The 24035-nt window shown below is 39.7% G+C and overlaps 2 protein-coding genes across 12 annotated transcripts; both read left to right on the forward strand.

Moving 5' to 3' along the window:
* Positions 1-2395: 2395 nt before the first annotated feature.
* znf1174 (zinc finger protein 1174) lies at positions 2396-16696 on the forward strand. 11 transcript variants are annotated; one of them, XR_015520978.1, is made up of 5 exons: positions 2396-2446; positions 3013-3122; positions 9984-10530; positions 14709-16139; positions 16225-16696. XR_015520978.1 is itself a non-coding variant. In XM_087302106.1 (5 exons), exons 3-5 carry the CDS (start codon positions 3068-3070, stop codon positions 14731-14733), a joined length of 627 nt encoding a protein of 208 aa, XP_087158232.1. In that variant the 5' UTR covers positions 2405-2446; positions 2780-2884; positions 3013-3067; the 3' UTR covers positions 14734-16696.
* A 638-nt stretch (positions 16697-17334) lies between these two features.
* On the forward strand, positions 17335-23173 carry LOC141380117 (uncharacterized). The gene is made up of 3 exons (XM_087303443.1): positions 17335-17385; positions 19158-19267; positions 19894-23173. Exons 1-3 carry the CDS (start codon positions 17336-17338, stop codon positions 21567-21569), a joined length of 1836 nt encoding a protein of 611 aa, XP_087159569.1. The 5' UTR covers position 17335; the 3' UTR covers positions 21570-23173.
* The last annotated feature ends 862 nt before the right edge of the window (positions 23174-24035 follow it).

A 24035-nucleotide genomic window follows, 5' to 3' on the forward strand; every position in this document is an offset into this window, starting at 1 on the left:
GTGGGAAGGGTCGTAGAAACAGTAGGCGGGGAAGACTCGTCTTAAAGGCGCAGTACGATAAAACCATCCCCTGGTGGAAATAAGTATGAAACAGGATCTTGTAAAAGGTATAATGAAAAATCTGATGGGTATTTTGAGCTGAAACTTTAAATACACATTCTAGAGACGCAAAACTCTTATATTAAATCTGAAAAAAGGGGTAACCTAGGTGCCCTTTAAGAGAGAGTTGTACACCTCAATGACATTTTTCTTCCTGAAAACTCACAAACACCAGATTTCACAGTTAAGGCAGGCATGTCCAAAGTCGGTCCTAGAGGGCCGGTGTCCTGCAAAGTTTAGTACCAACCCTAATCAAACACACCTAAACAAGCTAATCAAGCTCTTACTAGGTATACTGGAAACACCCATGCAGGTGTTTTGAGGCAAGTTGGAGCTAAAACCTGCAGGGCACCGGACCTCCAGGAACGAGATTGGTGACTCCTGGCCTACCCCAATCCTACACCCAACCATCACAGCACTAAAAATATGAATTATTGTTATACTGTGTCAAAAAAAAACAATCTGCTATATTAATGTGCATATCGCACTTCTGGCCAATTGCATATCCGATCTAGACTTTACCCAGTGCATCCAGTCGCAAGAACCCATTAAGGCAGGATAAGATGTCTGAAAGCAGTAGCGATGACGACACATCACACAGAAGTCACAACTTCCAGTAAAGCCTGGTTTCTACTTTTGCGTCAAGTGACCGGCGTAACCCACGGCGCATGCAACACGCGTAGCTGTGCATTTATACTTCTGTCCGCTGTCTCTGTTGGTCTGCATTAACACTTTCGAAACGCTAGTGGGCATTGAGGTGTTTATTTTCCTTTGTGTCATGTTTCTTCGCTGCTGCTTTGCTTTTCCTGAACACGTCCGGGATGTACAAGTTGCTCAAACTCGCTCATTTTAAGGCAGGAACCGGCGGACGGGCAACAACTTTAACTATGAGGTAAACACAAAACAAAACTTTCCATCCGGAGCTCCTTCACGGGACTCCACACTTGTAAACAATCGCTCCATCAGTCCCGCCCAGACTCGTCAGCGCTACCAAGCCGACCAATCACAGAGCTTGCGCTACGTGTCGTTGCGACGTGTAGTTACATTTTTTGAGAGATGCATGTCAGCGACGGCCACGGCGAAGGGCTATGCGTCAGCGGCGTAGCATACGCCGGTGTTTGATGCAGAAGTATAAATTAGCCTTAAGACGCAGGAGGAGCAAGGCCCGGAGGCAACCCACAGTGCCCAGAGCCTCTGAGTGTCGCCAGCCGCTCGCCTGCCACTCAAAGCTGCCCTCAAGTGACAGCACCTCCTGACAGTCCAGAAGTATTATAACAGGTAATACAGTTATATATTTAATAGTCTAAAATGTACTGATTTATTCATGAATATAAATTGGAAAAAAGGTTGGCGTTCTTATGAAATAATTGTATGAATAAAGTAAAAGCAGATATGTGTAGAATTTTAGATTTTATAGATCCAGCTAAAGAGGTTTTGGAGAGATTTAATTTGGATATCGATTATTCCTGTGATTTTTGTTGCAAGGACAAGGAATCTATCGTCCATATGTTTTCTAATTGTGTATTCACAAGGATTTTCTGGGTGGATGTGGAAAATGTTCTTCGAAGGAAAACAAATATTGTATTCAAGTTACACAATTTTGATATTTGCACTTATTATGTCAATACATGTAAAAACTGTACCTTTCTAGTACAACTTTTTATTATCATGGCAAAGTTTCATATACATAAAAATGGACTGGATCAAAGCCAACATTTTGTTCATTTCCTATTGTTAATTAAAAAAAAGCAAAGAAGACTTCTAATAATATTCTTAAGGAGTATAATATTCAATTACTGAATGTTTTTATTTAAATTCTGACATATATATATATATATATATATATATATATATATATATATATATATATGTGTGTGTGTGTGTGTATATATGTGTGTGTGTGTGTGTGCATGTATGTATATATATATATATATATATATATATATATATATATATATATATATATATATATATATATATGTATGTATATTACTGTATAATTCTGTATTGTTAATAAAAAATAAAAGAAAAAAAGACAGAAAAAACTTATCAGAGTGAATGAGTTTTGAATCACGTGTGCAAAACCTTGTTCAACCACTGGGTGTCAAGGTAACTTACTGCACCTTTAAATTTGGTAAATACAGAACGTTTTACATGCCTTATTAAAAGATTCAACTCGAATGATTGAGTAAGGTGGGTTTTTTCGATTTGTTTTGTCAACATTAGCAATTGCTTTGGCTTGTCAGCTTAGAATCTGGTGCGTTTTTGTTGCTTCTCCGTTGCTCCGGCCCGCCGCGATGACGTCAGCGCTGACGCGTTCATTCAGCGTCGAGTCTTCAGAGCTGAGGTGAGTCGTTGACGCCTTTTCTTCTGTTTACACAACAATAAAACACACTTTACAGTTTATTAAAGCGACAATCTGCGACTAGTTTCTGCATTGAGTTCACCTCTATCTGTGTGTCTGCTGACCAAAACAATACAGCAGGCAGAGAGGAGCTCTGAGAGGAACATATGAGTGAATGTGTTTTGGTTTTACTGTGTTTGTGTGTTTGAGTTCATGAGCTTTGTATTAGTAATATCGCAAACGTATCTGAAGGAAAACAATGGAAATAAATAAGTGTGAAGTTTGATGCAAACATTAAATATTTTTGGCAAATACAATTGGTTTAATTAATTATAGGAGTGATGAGCTCATCCATTAAACACTCTGTCTAAAATGAGCTGATCCGCTGCTGTTTAATGAGTGTTTATAGTCTGAGGCTCATCAATATTCAGATCTACAAATGTAAGTTAGTTTTATTGTAATCACCTGACATGAGCAAATCACATACTGAATCACACAAGATATAACATCATAATGTGTTCATTTCCTCAGTGTAAATAAATCAGATTTCTCTGTTTCTTCTCCTGAAGCTCTGCCGCCATCAGTGAAAGACAAAGACAGAGTTTATTGAAGGACAGTGAGAAGATGAGTGATCCAGAACCCTGCAGAATTAAACAGGAAGAGACTGAAGAACTAATAGGTTTGTGTTTATTCATCACTCTTTAATCTGACATTCGTTTTCGCTGCTGTATTGATCATAACTGGAGAAAACTGGACACTCACTGACCGCAGTGAAACTGACCAATCTCCAGGTCTCTCTGTGAATAAGCTTGAGTTTTCTCCGTCAGTGACTGATGAGTGTCGGTGTGTTCAGATACTGTTGATTCTCAGTGTCATGATTCCAATTTGACAACTTGTTCAATTCAACCAGTAACAAGCACAAGATACTTCTATGCTAATCACATGATTAATATTAAATAAACCTTCACACTAGTTTCTGAAATATCAATCTTTTTATAAGCATCAATATTGCAATATTTTAAAAAAGCAATACGATCTTGCTTTTGGTTAGTATCAGTACCAGCTTTGCTCTATCGTGCACTCTTCTCAGCACCAGCAGTTTACACACACACTACATCACTCGCTCTAGATTACTCACAGGATGTTTTCGCAGCATGTGAATCTAAGTTTATTACCTTGAACTTGAGCGGAAGACATGATTGAAGGAAATTCAGTGCATAACATGCAAACCCGTCACACATTTAGCATCATTCACGTTCTTGCGCTGACTGTGTATGCAATCTCCACTCGCATAAATAGTTAATCGCATCAGATGTTAAAGAGCCCCTATTATGCATTATAAAAGGTCATATCTTGGTGACCCAGTCTGTTGTGATTGGTCAACTGCGTTCAACGTGAGATCACACACCCACCACAGCTCAACAGCAGTGCCTCGTCTAGAGTATATGTGTGAGCCCAGTGCAGAGAATCATTAAAGCAATGCAGTTAAACACCAGGGGTCTGTTCTTCGTACCTCGCTTAAATGATCTAAGATGATTTGGCAGATCCTGGATCTGTTCCACTTGATAACTGATCTCTGGCTAATTTGGTTCTTCAAACAAGTTCGCGAATCAGATTAGAATGTCTGGATGAACTGATCTGAGATCGCTGCGTGTGTTGTGAAGGACAGATCTATCCATCCTCGAAATCATGATCAGCAATGCAATGATTGGCTGACGGCACAGCAGCGTAATGACATCATCTGATTAATATTCAATTATCCATGTGAGCAAAATTACATCAAATTAGCAGTAAACGGTTTGTTAAATATGACACACAATAACCTTCCATATTTGTTGTGAGCTGCAGGCTTTACACTTTCATGTGTCAAATTCATCATGTATTTCAATGCATATCAATGTATTTAGTTCTACATTTAGAAAAGATTTTCTTTATTATAGTAGCCGTTTTTTAATCAGTGTAAAGAATAACTGGTTGTTTACAAAAGCGTTTGGATATTAGTAAAGGCGTCTGCAACTTTGGTGAAGCATCAAATCACTGGCATATTAACTATCAAAACATGTTTATGACTGCATAAATGTATTATTGCTTTAAAAAAGTCACATATTGTGCATTTCTATTATACACAATTTGTACTAAAGCGATCTAAAAAGTTCTTATCAATAAGTTTTCTCTTTGCACCACCAGGTGGCAGTCTTTGTACTTTCATTTCGAGGGTGCAGATTGCATAAGTTTTATTAATATGTATAACTTTATTTATTTTATTAATAACCATAACTTTATAGTTAAAAAAATATTTACCCTTTTCCCAAGTGTATATAACTACTGTAAGAAAATATCAGAATTCGGCACATACTTTCAGTATTATCTTTGCTTGAACTGAGCCGATCTAATCCTGTTTATATGAATTGAACCTGCTCCCGATCAGGTTTGAGCTAGCAGAACTGTTGCCATGACAACAACTCTCGGATCAGCTTTGAAGAACAAAACGATCCTGGATCGTGTCAAATCGTCAATATCCAAATCCAGCTAACTGAGTAATCCACGTACGAAGAACGGACCTCTATTCTTACTCTATTCTTAACAATAAAACCACTTAATAACAGCTACAAACATTCAGTAATATTTACACAGTGGGAAAATTATTTAGAAAATCGACCACAAGCTCCTTAGAGGTGTTTGGTCCATTGACATAAAAGCGAAAGCAGTGTATCACGTTGGTGTAAGATCAGTTGATTGTGGCAAGAGCGTAGAATTATCAAATTCATCAAACACCAGAGATTCTGCACTGCTTGTAAGATATGAACCCATAATGGGGCTCTTTGATCTTTTGCCCTTGTGGGCCTCATAAAAGGATTTTGACCTGCGAGCCTTAAGTTTGACACCCTTGACATGAACAATGGGGCTTCTTCACTCAATGTCGAGGCATTTATTGACACTTTTTATATTTTTAGCTTTGAAAAAAGCAAATAATTTCCAAAAACAGCTACCAAACCACAAACACATCCAGTTCTTGCATAAGTCACCTTTTGAAAATGGTGGCAATTGCGCCCGCTGTCTGTTCAAAGCAACCATGCCTACTGAGGGTACATCCCTAAGGCCCCGTTTACACTAGTGCGTTTTAGTTTTAAAACAGCGTTGTAGAATGAAAACGATCCGCGTCCACACTCGCGTTTTACCCAGCGTTTCTGAACAGCTCTCCGTCCACACCAAAACGCTGAAAACGCACATCACGTGACCACACACACACTCTCGGGCAAGCGCTCCAGCATTTCTACCCAGATGAGAGCTCTGCTTGTCGGACTGCTCATCAAGCATCTCCCGCTGGATCTAATCTCACTATATTTGCTAAACGTGATATTTCATTCATGTTGTTGTCTTTATCTAACGACATAGGCCAATTCCCTGACTTTGGTCATTGGAATCTATTAAGTTACTTGTTCACGGGTAACATGTTTTGGTTAAGCGCAAAGATAAGTTAATGATTAATCCAGGTACATTGACTGATCGCTCGTCTTTATTTCCTACAATGTATAAACTTATTGTATGTTATACTTTTATAATTATCGATTATTAAAACTGATATTCAGCAGAAGAGAGGCTGTGTTTCGTATTTTCACTGAAATTGAAAGGAGGCAGTTGTTATCGGCTCCGTTTTGTTATAAATATCCACACAGTGAAGATGACGCTCATATATGCAGCACGACGCCTCAACATGTCTGCTGTCTGTTAAGTTGCTAATATTAAAAAGAAAATAGGCAGTTCCTTAAATCATGTTTACATTTTATTGTTGAGAAAGTGAAACAACGTAGCCAGGGTGATGTGAATGAAGTTATGAAGTACACTGTTCCCTTTGAAGATTTACCCGTGTCCTCGGTATGTTTTCCATATCAAACTGAGAAGGGGGAGACTGCCGCCTTGATCAAACTTGCGAAGTCTTAACTTACAAGAAGAGGATGCGAGACTGAACTGTGTGTGGGCTACTTAATATTGAGGAAAAGCCCCAATCAGATAGGCGAACGTTTGCAGCCCCGCCTCCGTTTTCAGATGTCTCCGTCTTTCCCCATCCACACTGAGACGGAGCAGCAGCGTTTCAGAATAAAAACGGCCTCTCCAGCGTTTTCAAAAAGCTCAGTTTTCGGCGCTCGAGAACTCCAGCGTAGTGTGGACGGATGGCGTAACCGTAGCAAAACTTATGCGTTTTCAAACTAAAACGCATTAGTGTAAACGGGGCCTAAATGTGTCATATCTATGAAGGTCTTACACATCTCAGCCAAACACATTATTCATGATCATTTGACTGTATGGATAAAAACTAGACTTTTAGGCCCCATCCCAATTCTACCCCTTAGCCCTTCCCCCTCGTTTTGCATGTTCACGTCAGGGGGTAGGGGTGTCCAAATTCTCTTTATCTTGAATAGGCATAGGGCTAAGGGGAAGGGGTGAATAGCCCTTCGAACACTCGAAGATCACACTCGAAACCAAGGGGTAAGAAAATTCATCAGGAGATCCACAAATGAGTATTTTTTTGTCATTATTATGAATTGGTATAACAAACACACATTTTTAATATATTCATAAGCGTGTTCGTTTTTTATTGTCATGCTTTTAAAAAATTGCTAATAAACAACGCTAAATTTTGCGATCTATAATCCATAATCATAACTCTTCTACAGCAGTCCAACAACATTCTGACACTTGATGACACTTAAACACCCTGTCAGAGAAGTCTAGGGGCTGGGAATGTGCTGTTTACAGTGTCTGATATAATGTTAGTGTTGTTTTGTTGTGCTTACATTGATGATTAGCCAGCAGCTAGCTCTCTGCAACTCTCACATGGTCGCCCCCTGAAGCTAAGCAGGGCTGCGCCCGGTCAGTACCTGGAGGGAAGACCACATGGGAAAGCTAGGTTGCTGCCAGAAGTGGTGTTAGTGAGGCCAGCAGGGGGCGCCCAACCTGCGGTCTGTGTGGGTCCTAATGCCCCAGTATAGTGACGGGGACGCTATACTGCTCAGTGAGCGCCGTCTTTCGGATGAGACGTTAAACCGAGGTCCCGACTCTCTGTGGTCGTTAAAAATCCCAGGATGTCCTTCGAAAAGAATAAGGGTTTAAACCTGGCATCCTGGCCAAATCTGCCCACTGGCCTTTGTCCATCATGGCCTCCTAACCCTCCCCATATTCAATTGGCTGCATCACTGTCTCCTCTCCACCAATCAGCTTGTGTGTGGTGTGCGGTCTGGCGCAAAATGGCTGCCGTTGCGTCATCCAGGTGGATGCTGCACACTGGTGGTAGATGAGGAGATTCCCCCCACTGTGTAAAGTGCTTTGAGTGCCCAGAAAAGCGCTATCGAAATGTAAGGAATTATTATTATTATTATTATTATGATTATAGCCACTGTGTAAATACGCTGTACAGTTACGATCTTAGTCCCACATTAGATCGTTATGATAACATGATATATGCATTCAGTGATTTCCTGAAGATAAATACCAAAAAATAACACAAGTGGAATCACTACAGCGGTCGCCATCGTCTGACCACACATGAAGCAAGAGAACGCGATGACATATGATGACGTGGTGTGCAGGTGCTGTAGTGCTGTCCCAATTCTTAGGGGTAATTTTGAAGCCCTTCCCATTCACACTAGTTTTAAAGGGCCATGACACCCCCCACTTTCGGTTAAAGTCTACTTCAGAATTTTTTCAAAAGATCGATGATTAATGGGCGTGGAGCTCCGCGAGCATTGGGCAGGAGTGGGCGTGGCCAGCAGGGGAGAAGGGGAGCGAATAACTGTTGTTGACAGTTAGCTCACAAACTGAGACACAAACAGTGAGGAGACGCATGAGTTTATAGTTTACAACGTTAAAATGCAAAGAAATAAATAGTAATTTAATGCCCTGCAACATTTGTTATTCGTAATTTCATAAACACATAACCACAACTTATATCATTATAAAGATAAGTGTGTTTATGTAAACACTATAAATGAGGGTTCTCCCTCGATCCCCGTGTCTAAATTATAGATCTTGAATGCAGACTCAGTGCAGCAGGTCTCCTGACGTGCCTATTTTAACCATTAGCCCTGATGGTAATCTGGAGGATTTAGGCAAACACAGCAGCACGGCGATGTGTCTGAATGTGAACGAACTCCTGATAAAAGACAGCGTCCGCCATTCTCTAATTCTCGTGCTGCTCTCCCGACAAAAATGCTTGCAGCACACACACAGCTTTGCTGTATGATCGGCCCTGACAGGATCGCGGGGGAAAAACATGCAACAAACCCCGTGGATCATGGAAACAAACACATTCGAGCCTTCATGAACGGCTACGTGCCGTTGGTCTGTGTGTCACAGCTTGCTTGAAACTGGCAGGTCTGCCTTCGGAAAGCACGCTCTCATGAATAATCAAGCAGCTGGCTCTTCTCATAGGATAAGAAAACTCCGCTATGAATAATAATGAGAAACCGACGCGTCATCATTGCACTTGCAGTTCTGCGCTACGTCGCTGATTTTGATCCCGCCCCAAAAATCATTTTAAACCCGGAAGCTGAAATTAGCTGACAAAAGCTCAAAATGATCCAGTTTTCCCCACAATTAAAGCTGACAGGTGCTAACATTAGCCCCTTTCACACATACAGACCTTTCCGGAAAATTTCCGGCAATTTTCCGGAAAGGTTGTATGTGTGAATAGGTCCTTTTTGAAAATACCGGTAAATTCGTTCTGGCTATTTTCCGGAAAGAGAAGTTGTAACATTACCGGCAATTTGCCGGAATGCTGCGTTGTGTGAATGCAGAAGGAAGATTGCCGTAATAAGCGCGTGCACGTCTAGAACGTGCTGACGTGAGACACCTGCTTTAGCCAATCACAACAGTCAGACGCATTTACGTCCGCGCGGTTTGTGAGGATAAAAGCCTTTGAATATGTTTCCAGACGCGTTTAGCTGCTAGAAGTTAGTCAGATCACGTTTATATGTTCTTCTTAATGCCAACTGTGTAAATAATCATCGATGAGATGCTTATGATAAGCCGTTGTTTGTTTACCTTCAAGCTTTGCGTGCGCCTATGAAACAGCCTGTGAGCGCCTGCACACGCACATATTATGAACATCTCGACATGCGAAAGTGATCCTGCGAAAGCTGTTCACAATATTGATCATCCACAGAGTTTGTAATTTAGTCAAATGTTTACAAATACAAGCGCAGCCGTTTAAAGCTCATTTGTGGTGAATAATGTCAGAATTTACCGGTATTTTGGAATGGATGTGTGAATGCTCTTTTCCGGAAAATTTCCGTAACGTCCTCGCCTGTGTGAACAGCGCTTTTTTCAATATACCGGTAAAGTCGTTTCGGAAATTTTCCAGAAATTTACCGGTATCACTGTGTGAAAGGGGCTATTGTCTTAACTGATGCTCAACACACACACATCTGTTAATATAAAAAAAAAAGTTCTCCAGGGTGTCCTGAACCTTTAAGGATCAAGGGGTAGAAGTACAAAAATCGAATTGGGATTGGGCCTTAAAATGTAACTCATTCATTTTCAGATGTGGTGGTGAAGGAGGAGAGTGAAGAACTGAGTGAAGATGAGGAGAAGCATCATGTCAAAAGTGAAACCAAAACTGAACCAAACACTGAACATGGTGTTTCAATGGAAAGAACGGACATAAAAGGTTTGACCTGCACTCAGTGTGGAAAGAGTTTAAGCTCTAAATACGATCTCAAGCGTCACATGATGATCCACACTGGAGAGAAACCCTTCAAGTGTTCACACTGCGACAAGACATTCAATCATTCAGGAAACCTGAATTCACACATGAAGATCCACACTGGGGAGAAAACACACACATGTGATCAGTGCGGCAAAACTTTTTTGAGGCCTTCAGAGCTGAAGAATCATCTTAGAGTTCACACAAAGGAAAAGCTGTACTCATGTTCTGAGTGTGGAAAGAGTTTTGGAGTGCAGTCAAGTTTAAGAAAACATCAGCAGATCCACACTGGTGTGAGAGAGTTTGTCTGCTCTGAGTGTAAGAAGGCGTTTACTAGAGCTGATTACTTGAAACAGCACCAGAGGATTCACACGGGAGAGAAACCGTACGTGTGTTCACACTGCGACAAGAGATTCAGTCTAGCTAGTTCCCTTAAATATCACAAAACAACCCACACTGGAGAGACACCCTTAACATGTACTCAGTGTGGGAAGAGTTTCACAAAAATATCACACCTTAACAAACACATGCCGCTCCACACCGGAGAGAAAACACACAGATGTGATCAATGCGGCAAAGCTTTTTTGAGGCCTTCACAGCTGAGGGTCCATCTAAGAAGTCATACAAATGAGAAGCCTTAGTTATGCTCTCAGTGTATAAATAGTTAGACATCAGTCACATTTAAATGCACATCAGCAGATCCACACTGGTGTGAGAGAGTTTGTGTACTCTGAGTGTGAGAGGAGTTTTAATAAATCTGCAGACTTGAGACGACACCAGATGATTCACACTGAAGAGATGCCGTACGTGTGTTCAAACTGCGACAAAACATTCAGACATTCAGGACACCTGAAAACACACCAGAGTGTTCACACTGGAGAGAAACCGTTCACATGTACTCTGTAAGGATCATCATCTATTGATAAACATGTGTTGAGCCACACTGGACAGAGAAGTCACGAATACATTTTTAAGGCTTTAGAGCTTAAGAAACATCTTAGAGTTCATACAGTGACCAATGTTTTTGACACATATGCTTGCAATCTGTTGTTGGCCAAATTAATAGACTACTTTTTTACTAAAATAAAATGAGACATTTATTATCAGACTCCCTCCTGCATTGCATTGTAGCGTTATCTAGGCTAGAGTAGTTATACGGACATTGTTAAACATTTATTCTGATGTACAACACTTTCTGTTCGATATGAAAGAAAAAAAAACATCAAATGCTTGTCTTAATCATAACTCTAAAATCCGATATGCTCATTTAAATGATGTGCGCACTTTCAGTTTCGCTTTCGCAGCAGAGTGCTGCTCATGTCATGGCTGTCATCACTTTAAGAAAAAAAAGCACATGCAAATCATACTTCCATGCAGCTCTCAAACAATTGCTCTCTGCTACAAACTGAACGCTATTTTCAACTGTATTACCTGTCATAAACAGCCTATGCAGTTTCCCAGTGTTGGGTCGCGGCCGGAAGGGCATCCGCTGCATAAAACATATGCTGGATAAGTTGGCGGTTCATTCCGCTGTGGCGACCTCAGATTAAAAAAGGGACTAAGCCGAACAACAGCTCACAGTCAGCTCACATGTGATTTTGCGGCCGTCATTACATGAAGACAGAAATTATATCTCTGGCTAAATTATACTTTATAAATACTGTATGTGACATTGTCAACATCATTTGGAGGTGTTCATGTTGCTAAGCAACATATATAAAACACAAAGATTTGTGCGTCCTCCATGCTTCTCTCCTGACTTTGAAAATATCATTGGCAGAATCATAGAAATGCTGCATTAAGATCGTGTGGAGGTTCAAACCAAGATAACCATTTTATTCTGATTAATTGTGCAGACCAAGTTACAGCTAAACTGATGCTAATGTTCAGTATTCATCACAGCTGCATCTCACAGTCAAACACTAGTGTAGTGCGCGAAGGCAAGGGCGGGTTTTTCCAGTTCTTACTGTGCGTTCACACCGAAAGCGGCGAAAGCGTCCAAGGTCGCTCTGGCCACCCTGGCGACAACACTGTCTGCCTTCAGCTCCGGCGGCGAGAGCGTCAAAGTTTACTACATTAATCTCACATTTAAAGGGGCCGCTGCAGCATATCAGTTACATTCCTGCATAAAAGATGATTCTAGCATAAAAATGTTGTGCACTTCTTATCAAACTCATTTAACAATGGAAGATCAAGTTACGTGTGGCTTTGCTCTATTTAATTATTTAATATGTCCATATGTCTGAAATATCCTATATATATATATATATATATATATATATATATATATATAACATTAATGCACATCAGTAACTCGCCAGTAACTTATTTAATGCACGTGCCTGTAAGAAAACCTAAATAATTGGAAATCCGGCGACCACAAAAATCAAACCCTTGGGAACAACTGTGGTCAGAACCAAAGTTCACAGGTCTGTGTTCTCTGAGTTTCTCCCAAGCGGTGGACTTCTTCATTCTGATTGGTTGCCACCGGACCGCATCATTGCTCATTACCATAAAGTTGACTTGATTTCAACTCTCCTTGACGGCCAAACCAGCGAAGATGCGCCACGCTGCTCCTTGCCACTTATTGCTGCCGACTCTCATTGAAAATGAATGACTACTTTGACGCTCTTGCTGCTTCCGGTGTGAACGTACGGTAACGCCTCATATATGACAATGTTTCAAATCGGTTGCCTCTTTTTTGAGACTAAATAGTTTTAAACATGGTGCACTTTCAAATGTAAACCTCTGCTGAATGTTTTCTTTCACTAAGGGTGCTTTCACACCTACACTTTTGTTTCGGAACGTGTCTCGTTTGCCCAGTTAGCGTGGTTCGTTTGGCATATGTGAACAGGGCAGTCGCGCTCTGTTCCGTGCCAAAGTAATCGCTCCAAGATCGCTTGAATGAGGTGGTCTAGGCTCGATTGAAACAAACCCTTCGATTACAGTGAGAAAGCGATCCGATCCGAGCGCGGTTATATCACAGTGTTTTATGGATATGTAATAGGCTTACGGCTATATGAAGAGAGAATTATGAGTATGGCGGGAAGTTTCGTGAGTCTCCGGATGCCCGTAAATGAGTGATGATCTCCCGGTAATCTCGCGTCTCCTTCCCGGTCCTCAAATAGGCATCGTCGCGCACCCTTCTCACCCCTCCCCACCGCGTCTCTCCTGGGACATGCCGCGCCCGCGCACCCTGTCAATCACCACCAAACCACCACCTCTCCTGACAGCTGAGCGAGACGCTGCAAAATAAACCCCGACACTCTGACCAATGTGAGGAGAGTTTACTCACACGTGACTTGTTTTAGCTCTTTTGGTCTTTCACACCTGTGTATCATTCAGTTGTTCGGAAACAGGGATTAAAATTGTTCGATTGTTGCTCTTTGTTCTTGGTGTGGTTCGGTTTCACACGGCAAAGTTTCTAAATGGACTAAAAGAACCAAAACAAGTCACGTGTGAGTAAACTCTCCTCACATTGGTCAGAGTGTCAGGGTTTATTTTGCAGCGTCCCGCTCAGCTGTCATGCGTCCATATTTTTAAGTTATAACGAGGAGCAATAAAACAATATAAACGATGTAAAGACCACTGGGTTTGGTGGTGTTTGATGGGGTGCGCGACGTGTCTGATGAGCGAGGACGGATGCGGTGGGGAGGAGTGAGATGGGTGTGCAGCCTATTTGAGTACCGGGAGGGAGACGCACAATTTCCGGGAGATTATCACTCGTTTGCGGACATTTCGGAACTTCTGGGAGACTTGGGATGTCTGGAATGATCTCCCGCCCTACTCATAATTCTCTCTTCATATAGCCATATGCCTATTACATATCCATAAAACACTGTAATATAATCGGGCTCGGATCGTATCACTTTCTCGCTACAATCAGAGTTTGTTTCAATCGAGCAGAGATCACCTGAATGAGGCGATTGTTTTGGCACAGATCCGAGCGTGATTGCTGGATTCACATGTGCCAAACGAACTGTGCTACGTGGGCAAACGAGACTGATTCCGAAACTAAAGTCTAGGTGTGAAAGCACCTGTAGAACTGTGTTACAGACTGCATAACAGGTAATTTTTTTAAATCCATAATAGGGACTCTTTAATCTTCTGCTCTTGTGGGCCTCATAAAATGACATGGCTGGCCGGATTTTGGCCTGCAGGCTTTGGGTTTGAATCTTTTGACATGAGCCAAGGGGGCTTCTTCACGCACCATATAAACTTTTTTGACAGTTTTTTTTTTTATTTTAAACTAAGAAAGAGCTAATACCAAAATTAACCACCCAACCACAAACACATCCACTTCTTGCACAGTCACATTTTGAAAATGGCATCGGTCATTGATGACAGGTCTTAATTTTATGGCAACCGTGCCTACTGAGAGTACATCTTTAAGTGTATGACACATTTAAAGGGGCCAAGTAACTATATTTAGTGTTTAAAAGCCAAGTTGCAAACATAATTGACCACTTACACATCTCAGCCAAACACATAAGCCCTAATTCATGATCATATTACTGTACGGATACAAACGAGACTAATAAAATATGACTTATTAATTTACAGAAGTGATCGTGAAGGAGGAGAGTGAAGAACTGAGTGAAGACGAGGAGAAACATCATGTCAAGAGTGAAGAAGAAACTCATACAAACACTGAAGATCATTTTTCAGTGGAAAGAACAGCTGTGACATGTTTCACCTGCATTCAGTGTGTAAAGAGTTTCAGTTGCAAATACAATCTCAAGATTCACATGAGGACCCACACTGGAGAGAAACCATACAAGTGTTCACACTGCGACAAGAGATTCAATCATTCAGGAAACCTGAATTCACATAAGATGATCCACACTAAGGAGAAAACACACAAGTGTGATCATTGTGGCAAAACATTTCTGAGGCCTTACGAGTTGAAGAAACATCTCAGACTTCATACAAAGGAGAAACCCTATTCCTGTTCTGAGTGTGGAAAGAGTTTTACCCAGCAGTCATGTTTGAGAAAACATCAGCAGATCCACACTGGTGTGAGAGAGTTTGTCTGCTTTGAGTGTGGGGGAAGTTTTATTCGAGCTGGAGACTTGAAACGACACCAGATGATCCACACTGGAGAGAAACCCTGCGTGTGTTCACACTGCAGCAAATCATTCAGAGATTCAGGATTGCTGAAAACACATGAGAGGACTCACACTGGAGAGAAACCGTACACATGTACTCAGTGTGGGAAGAGTTTCACCCGATTATCAAACCTTAACAAACATGTGCTGATCCACACTGCAGAGACAAATTACAAATAAACAAAACACAGCATTTTTTAAGGCTTCAAAGCTGAACAGACATCTTAGAGTCTGTGTTTGTGCATTAAGTGTGTGAAGACCTGAAGACTCAAGAACTGGAACTGCAGGAGAGGATTCAGGCTGAAGAGAAACTGAGTTTTGGCCACTCGTCTAGTCTACTCAGACACGCAAACACAATCAGTTTGTGTAAAGCTCCTCACCAGCTTTAGGATGAAGAAACATCATCTGAAGTTTTGACAGCAGGTTCATTGTGGGACTTACAGATGGAGTTCCTCACCAAACAACATTATCTGAAGCTTTTATTATTGTAGTCATCTGCAATTTTGCCTCCTGCAGAGTTGGGTGTACGGCGTTCCACAGTAATGTGTTACTGTATTCTAATGACATTTTTGGGGAACTCAGTAATGTAACGAATTACATTTTAACTGTGTGTGATTTGATTACAGTTACTGAAGTCTACTTATATTACAAATATAGCATTAGAAGGAAAAAATGCTTCTTTTAAATCACGTTTTCCACTGCAAGCATTCACTATTAAATTGCTGGAGAACGTGAGCTGAAATGGCTGCTGACGAGAGCGGCTGCTTCTTCAAGTGGAAGTACAGACATTACTTTGATTTCATTGAGCGTAAAAACTAAAATATTGCTGTGAAAGTCAGTCTATGTCCAATCTCTAAAGAGCTTTACGCTGCTTTTAACTTGACCAGCAGCTTGTTCAAGCACTTGAACAGAAAGCAATCAACGACAATAATACTCATCACCAAGGAGGACATTAGCGCCCAAAAACACAGCGGATTGGGAGTGAAGATATCTTCTGAATGTGAAGAGAAACTTAGCTGCGTATGGGGCTGTTCACATATCACGTCTTTTGCATGAGCAAGTTCGTTATTTAAAATGAAGGTGTGCAGCTTACACACACACATATTTGGAGCGCATATTGCGCATGCTCGCAACTGATCAATCAGCTTCATACTTTGTATGAAATATACATATTTCGCTAGGCTAATTACCTCGGACACGCACAGAAAACCCAAACACTGCAGTGCTTTTGCATACTATGAATGTCAGTGGTTACAGGTGTACAGTTTTCCTCTAAATGTCTTGTGTGTTAAAAAAAGACGAACTGGTTTGGATCGAGTGAATAATGACAGAATTGTAAGTTTTGGGTGAACTATCTCTTTAAGTCTTGTGAATACGTCAAACTGCTGTGATTAACCCATTGTAATGTTTCTCAGTAAGTATTAAATTGCTGAAAGAGCTGCAGTTTGTTTTGTATTTTTATTAGCGTATTTTATGTTTTAAAAGTAACTTTAAAGTAATAAGTAATCTGATTACTTTTTATATTAAGTAATTAGTAATGTAATGAAATTACAATTGTTCAGTAGTCGTCATTTGTAATATAAATTATGTAAATATATTGTAATTTGTAATATATTACTTATTTAAAGTAACTTACCCAACACTGGCCTCCTGATTCAATTTATATAATTAGGTACAACATCGAAATACAATTGTTTTATTTGCATAATGTTACGTTTTCATGTGAATGTTCGTTGCCTGTAATTCTGTAATTTGTACTGTTGTTATTGTTTTGTTTTGTGCCTGTTCAGGAAAGAAATGTGGTACACTTTTAATGATAAATAATCGTTATCGTTTTATCGTTACTTTTATCTGGTCTTTTATATTTTTTATTATTTTAGACGTGTCTGTCAGCCATGAAATATATGCCTATTACGTGTGCATTTTTAATAGTAAATTTAGCTTTTAGGTGCATAGTAAAACGTTTCACCTCACATGTTTGAAAATGGTGATTGTTTTTGTTTACATTAGCGATTGTTTTGGTCTGTCAACTTTTAATTTGGCGCGGTTTTGTTGATACACGGCTGCTCCCGCCTCACCGTAATGACGTCAGCACTGACGCGTTCATTTAGCGTCGAGTCTTCAGAGCTGAGGTGAGTCGTTGACTCTTTTTCTCGTGTTTACACAACAATAAAACACACTTTACAGTTTATTAAAGCGACAATCTGCGACTAGTTTCTGCATTGAGTTCACCTCTATCTGTGTGTCTGCTGACCAAAACAATACAGCAGGCAGAGAGGAGCTCTGAGAGGACAATATGAGTGAAGTGTTTGGGTTTTTCCATGTTTGTGGTTCTAATATCACAACAATTAATCTTTGAAGGTAAAATACTGCGAAAGATATGCACATTTTGATGCAGAAAACATTATATAGTTGTAGGCAAAGTGAGGGTCCACGAAACGGTTGAAGCAAATGTGTCAAGGCTTAGCAACGTTTCGAAAAACCTTTTTACAGTGACACCTAGAGATTGAGGTAAAGTTAGTTTTATATTTACACATTCGTTCAGTGACAACTTATGATGTGCTCCTTATAATGTTTACGATGGTACTATGAATATTCAGTCTGCAATCACATGTAATCTGATTTCAAAACAACATTAGCGCTGTTTATTTGACTGTAAACAACGATGTACCTTGATATTCATTTGCTGTTTATATGATTTCACTCTTCAGATTTTTCAAAGAATACTTTTCTGAAATCATACTATTAAGGAGAAAGTCCAAATGTGTGAATATATAAACAACTTTACCTCAATCACATAGATGCCCCTTTCACACAGTGATACCAGTAAATATCTGTTAAATCTCCAGAACAACTTTACGGGTATACTCAAAAAAGGCGCTGTTCACACAGACAAGAACGTTATGGAATTTCTCTGGAAAAGACCGTTCACACATCCATCTTTTTTACTTTAAGGCCCAAATCTTTCTCCGATCAATTTTTAAAGGCCCACGTGTCTGACATTTTCTCTATATTGTTTGTATGAAATTATATTATATTTATTGACCAATATATATATATATATATATATATATATATATATATATATATATATATATATATATACTTACATGCATACATACACACACTCACAGTTGAAGTCAGAAAGATTAGCCCACCTTTGAATTTTTTTTTTTTTTTTGTCTTTTTTAAATATTTCCCAAATGATGTTTAACAGAGCAAGGAAATTTTCACAGTATGTCTGATAATATTTTTTATTCTGCAGAAAGTCTTATTTGTTTTATTTCGGCTCAAATAAAAGCAGTTTTAATTTTTTTTAAACCATTTTAAGGTCAGAAATAAGGTCTAATAATTCACAGGGGCTAATAATTCTGACTTCAACTGTATGTATATATATATATATATATATATATATATATATATATAATTTACAGTTGAAATCAAAATTATTAGTCCCCCTGTTTTTTTTATTTAATGATATTTGTGTCGAAATGTCATTATCACGTCAGCCACACCTATTAAATAGTTTGAGGCGCTCCTAATTTTTTTACGTTTTTTGTGATTTTCCCATTAACGTTATCTGTAAATTAATATGCGACTGCTAACAATCTTATTACTTTGTTCGTATGAATACTTAATGACATTATTTATATTAATGCTAGAAATGTTTTTAAATTAATTACAATAGTGATGAGCTCAACCTGCAAAAACTAAATGAGCTGATCTGCTGATCCTGAATGGCTGAGTGTTTATAGTCAGTATTCATATCTACAAATTTAAGTTGATTTTTTTGGTGTCAGCTGACTTGAGCAAATCACGTTGTGTCACAAGATATACCATCATAATGTGTTTATTTCCTCAATCAGTGTAAATGAATCAGATTTCTCTGTTTGTTCTCCTGAAGCTCTGCCGCCATCAATGAAAGACAAAGACAGAGTTTATTGAAGGACAGTGAGAAGATGAGTGATCCAGAGCCCTGCAGAATTAAACAGGAAGAGACTGAAGAACTAATAGGTTTGTGTTTATTTATTACTCTTCAATAATGAGGCTGAAGAACAGTGAGGTTGTTAATCTGACATTCGTTTATTTATTTAATATAAATAAAATTGCAGTGAAATTTTCACAGTTTCAGAGTTGCCTATATTAAGCTAAAACATTTTCTGTTAATGACAATCCATATGCGTCAGGCCGTCAGCTTCACTTTTATTAAGTTAATCAACTGCTTTGACCACAATAAGCCAGGCTTTACAAACTATTTGCAGCACTTAAAGTATTCCCCTCCGAAGAGTAAACTCTGTCAGTAGGATGAGAGAACAGAAACTCATTGTGAGAATAATCTTAAGAGGCACTTCAGATGTGCGTCCTGCTTCATACAGAGAGTGAACCAAAGCGCATTGGTGCCATTATAATGTATTAAATATATATATTTTAAAAAAATTGCGATTTCTCAATTTGATTCAAAATTAAATCGTCTTAAAACGTAAATTCGAATTAATCGAAAAAATCAGAAAAATCGCCCAGCCCTAGTGTAAACATATTTGACCACTTAGACATCTCAGCCGAACACAAATACTCTCATTCATGATTTTTTGACTACGGATAAAACCTAGACTCTTAACAAGTGACTTATTCATTTTCAGATGTGGTGGTGAAGAAGGAGAGTGAAGAACTGAGTGAAGATGAGGAGAAACATCATGTCAAGAGTGAAGAAGAAACTCAAGAAAAACCATTCACATGTACTCAGTGTGGGAAAGCTTTCACACATATGTCGCGCCTTAATGAACACGTGCTGATCCACACTGGAGAGAGACCACACGCATGTGATCACTGCGGCAACACGTTTTTGAGAGTTTCAGAGCTGAACAGACATCGTAGAGTTCACACAAACCAGAGGCCTTATTCATGCTCTGAGTGTGGGAAGAGTTTTACGCAGAAATCACATTTAAAGGATCATGAGAAGATCCACACTGGTGTGAGAGAGTTTGTGTGTTTTGACTGTGGGAAGAGTTTTATTAGAGCTGGACAATTGAAACGCCACCAGATGATCCACACTGCTGGTGAGAAAACTTATGAGTGTTCACACTGCGACAAGAGATTCAGACTGTCTGGTAGCCTTAAATACCACACAATGACTCACACTGGAGTGAGACTATACACATGTACTCAGTGTGGGAAGAGTTTGACACAAATATCAAACATTAATGAACACCTGCTGATCCACACTGGAGTGAAAACACACACATGTGATCAGTGCGGTAAAACATTTTTGAGTCCTTCAGATCTGAAGAGACATCTTAGAGTTCATACAAAGGAGAAGCCTTATCCATGCTCTGAGTGTGGAGAGAGTTTTACACAGGAGTCACATTTAAAAGAGCATCAGAAGATCCACACTGGTGTGAGAGAGTGTGTGTGTTTTGAGTGTGGGAAGAGTTTTATTACAAATGGAGACTTAAAAAAACACCAGAGGATTCACACTGGAGAGAAACCGTACACGTGTTCACACTGCAACAAAGCATTCAGAGAATCAGGACACCTGAAAACACATGAGAGGATTCACACCAGAGAGAAACCGTTCACATGTACTCAGTGTGGGAAGAGTTTCTCACAATCATCATCCCTTATTGAACACAAACTGATGCACACTGGAGAGAAAACACACACATGTGATCAGTGCAGCAGAACATTTCTGAAAGTTTCAGAGCTGAAGAGACATCGTAGAGTTCATAAAAACCAGAGGCCTTATCCGTGCTCTGAGTGTGGAAAGAGTTTTACAAAGATATCACATTTAAAAGACCATCAGAAGATCCACACTGGTGTGAGAGAGTTTGCCTGTTCGGAGTGTGAGTGGAGGTTTGCGAAAGCTGCAAACTTGAGACGACACCAGCTGATTCACACTGGAGAGAAAACATTTGGACATTCAGGAAACCTGAAAACACATGAGACGATCCACACTGGAGAGAAACCAAACGAATTTGAACACTGCAGCAAAACATTTATGACGTCTTCAGAGCTGAAGAGCCATCATATAAACCAGAGGCCGTATTCATGCTCTGAGTGTGGGAAGAGTTTTAGACATCAGTCAAATTTAAAAGAGCATCAGCAGATCCACACTGGCGTGAGAGAGTTCGTCTGCTCTGAGTGTGAGAGGAGTTTTATGAAAGCTGCAGACTTGAGACGACACCAGATGATCCACACTGGAGAGAAACCGTACAAGTGTTCACACTGCGACAAAACATTCAGACAATCAGGACACCTGAAAACACATGAGAGGATTCACACTGCAGAGAAAAATCACAAATTAAGAAAAGCAGAATGAAATTTCCTTCCTGAAAACTCTACTCTATATTCACACACATCAGATTTCTCAGCTAATCAGCCCCTGTTATGCATTATAAAAGGTCCTGTTTTGGTTTTGGGGTCTCCAGCAACGGACTGATGTGAATACAAGCTTAAAGAACACTGTCATTGTCTTATAATATGCATTTATTTTTACCTAATGATCCCATTGACTCCCAAATGATTTGTTCATGATTCATTCTGTCCAAACCTTTGCTGTGTGTGACGCCAATCTGCGGTGATTGGTCTGATGACCCAGTCTGTTGTTATTGGTCGATTGCATTCAGTGCAAGACTGATAGGAAGCCTTACATCATCCTTTTTTTTATTATGCACGGTAGTATTGTATACCGAGGTAAAATAGGGTGGAGGTTTGGCGGTATCAAAATTTGGAGACCGCTTAAGCCTAATTCTAGTTCTCTCGTCCCAGAGTCAGTGGGTTATTTGAATGGGATTTTGGTTAAATGGCTTTGTTACGACCTCAAAAATGTCTAGGGCTGAAGTCGAACATAAAAATTGTAGAGAAAATAAATAAACAGTTAGCAGGTTTGATTTTTAAATGACCTTTAAGGTTCTTTTATTGTGAGAAGGTGGAAAAGGTTTGTATTTACAATAAACAAATAAATGAGCGCAAACAAAAAGCTTCAGGGCTGAGCAAGGCCAAAATAACAAACAAAACATTTACTAACTCCACCCCGAAGATAACTTACCTACTGAATCAAAAATAAATGAAGAAAATAAATTACAAACACTACCCTTACTCCTTAACTAAACGAAAAAACAGGAGAAAATCAGTGTCAAAGTAAATGGCGCTCAGCCCCTACGGCGCTCAGCTCACAGGTTTATCAAACGGTACTTGACAATCACAAAAAAATTGGAGGGGAGAGGAAAAAGGGAGAGAACACCTTAATGTTCACAATTCATAAACAAACAGAAGCACTATGATACGTTTTCCACACGAACGCCACACTCTTAGAAAAACTCTCCGTCTCTCCCCCCAGCGATCTGACTCCGTTGGTTCCTTTTTAAAAAATGCTGACTTCCTCCAGCACCAACCACAGCGCACGCACGCAGCACGTCCAATTAGGGCGGGGTAACCTGGAAACAGGAACGGGACAGGACGAGAGAGGGAAAAAGAGAGACACACCCACACAGCAGCACAGAAACAACCCAATACGCTCTTGCGTAACAGGCTTAAATAAGGTTGGTGGCAAACAAACTCAAGATACTTTCACGATTTATTCTACGACACTAAACACATCACTCTTGACTTTTTAAATCGGTTCTGCTTCTGTAAGTAGACGGTTGCTCAATGGGTCTACAGGTGATGTCGGACTCATTATACGTCATCGAGCTGAACTAGTCTGGAATGAAGCCCGCTTTTACAGCTTGTGTCGGGCGTTTGGATTTGTCTGTTTTGGTTCAGTATTTTCGTAAGTAGTGTTTTATAGTTTGATGTGTTTATCTAATTAGATATTCATATTGTGTGTAGATAATGCCTTCACTTGTAGAGACCGTCATGACAGATTCATTTGTTGATCATTTATCTTAATAAAACAGTTTTATGAAGATACTGCTGACCATAGTGCAGTCTGACTCTACGTTCTTTGTAATGCAAATGTTTGAATAAGTGTGTAAAGTGTATTTAATTGTTGACTGACATTTAAACATGATCTAAGGTTCCCTATAATGAAAATCTGGTTATATTAAGGCATAGTAGAATAATAAATGAAAAGGGCTTACTGTGAGTCTCAGACACCACTGTTTCCTTGTTTTCATGTGAATTCCACAAGTATAAAACCCTGGTGGATAACGGGCAATCAGATGACAAAACAAGCTGTGACAAGACTTGCGGGCCACGCCCACTTCTCATTTACATGTGTGCCTACTTTAGGTCATTCATTCGGACCTGCCGAGCAGCTGACGTCATCAAGAGAACACGAGTCATATTCAGCTCTGAGATCATAGAAAAGCTCTGAGGTCATTAATTTGCACGCCTCAGGCTGCGTTTGATAAGCCAAATGTTTCTAGTGATCATTTTCCTCTCTTAGTTATTTTGAGTGTATATTTCACTCACTATGAATGCAGGACTTTTGTGTTACTGAGCAGTGACAGTGCGAGACATGTTTCAAACTCGCCTCAGGATGCAAAATACAAGATTGACAGATTACACATTTACTCATCTCCAGTCTGAAGAGGTTTAAGGTATGTTTAGTCACATCTTTTGTTAATGTATCGTGTTTATTAGGAAATTTGAAGTGTGTGTTTTAACAAACACATCTGTTAATGCAAAGGCTGATACTAAGTCCTAGCTGAGTTTTCTTTGACAACATAGCTTCAAAATACAACGCGATACATCTCTGTTACTCTCTTTTGACAAGTTTAACTGTAATTCAGTCGTTATCCACAACAGATCTGGTGAGCAAAATAAGTTAAAGTTACTGTGA

Source organism: Danio rerio, chromosome 22 (assembly GCF_052040795.2).
Source record: "Danio rerio strain M-AB ecotype USA chromosome 22, GRCz13ab, whole genome shotgun sequence".
NCBI lineage: Eukaryota > Metazoa > Chordata > Actinopteri > Cypriniformes > Danionidae > Danio > Danio rerio.

Bases quoted from the DNA above. Each gene is read 5' to 3' on its own strand.
- znf1174 (XM_087302101.1), top strand. From the start codon at position 2,397: ATGACGTCAGCGCTGACGCGTTCATTCAGCGTCGAGTCTTCAGAGCTG. The intron at 2,447-3,012 runs GTGAGTCGTTGA...CTTCTCCTGAAG, and splicing joins GTCGAGTCTTCAGAGCTGAG to CTCTGCCGCCATCAGTGAAA. The intron at 10,110-14,708 runs GTTTGACCTGCA...ATTAATTTACAG, and splicing joins GGAAAGAACGGACATAAAAG to AAGTGATCGTGAAGGAGGAG.
- LOC141380117 (XM_087303443.1), top strand. From the start codon at position 17,336: ATGACGTCAGCACTGACGCGTTCATTTAGCGTCGAGTCTTCAGAGCTG. The intron at 17,386-19,157 runs GTGAGTCGTTGA...GTTCTCCTGAAG, and splicing joins GTCGAGTCTTCAGAGCTGAG to CTCTGCCGCCATCAATGAAA. The intron at 19,268-19,893 runs GTTTGTGTTTAT...ATTCATTTTCAG, and splicing joins AGAGACTGAAGAACTAATAG to ATGTGGTGGTGAAGAAGGAG.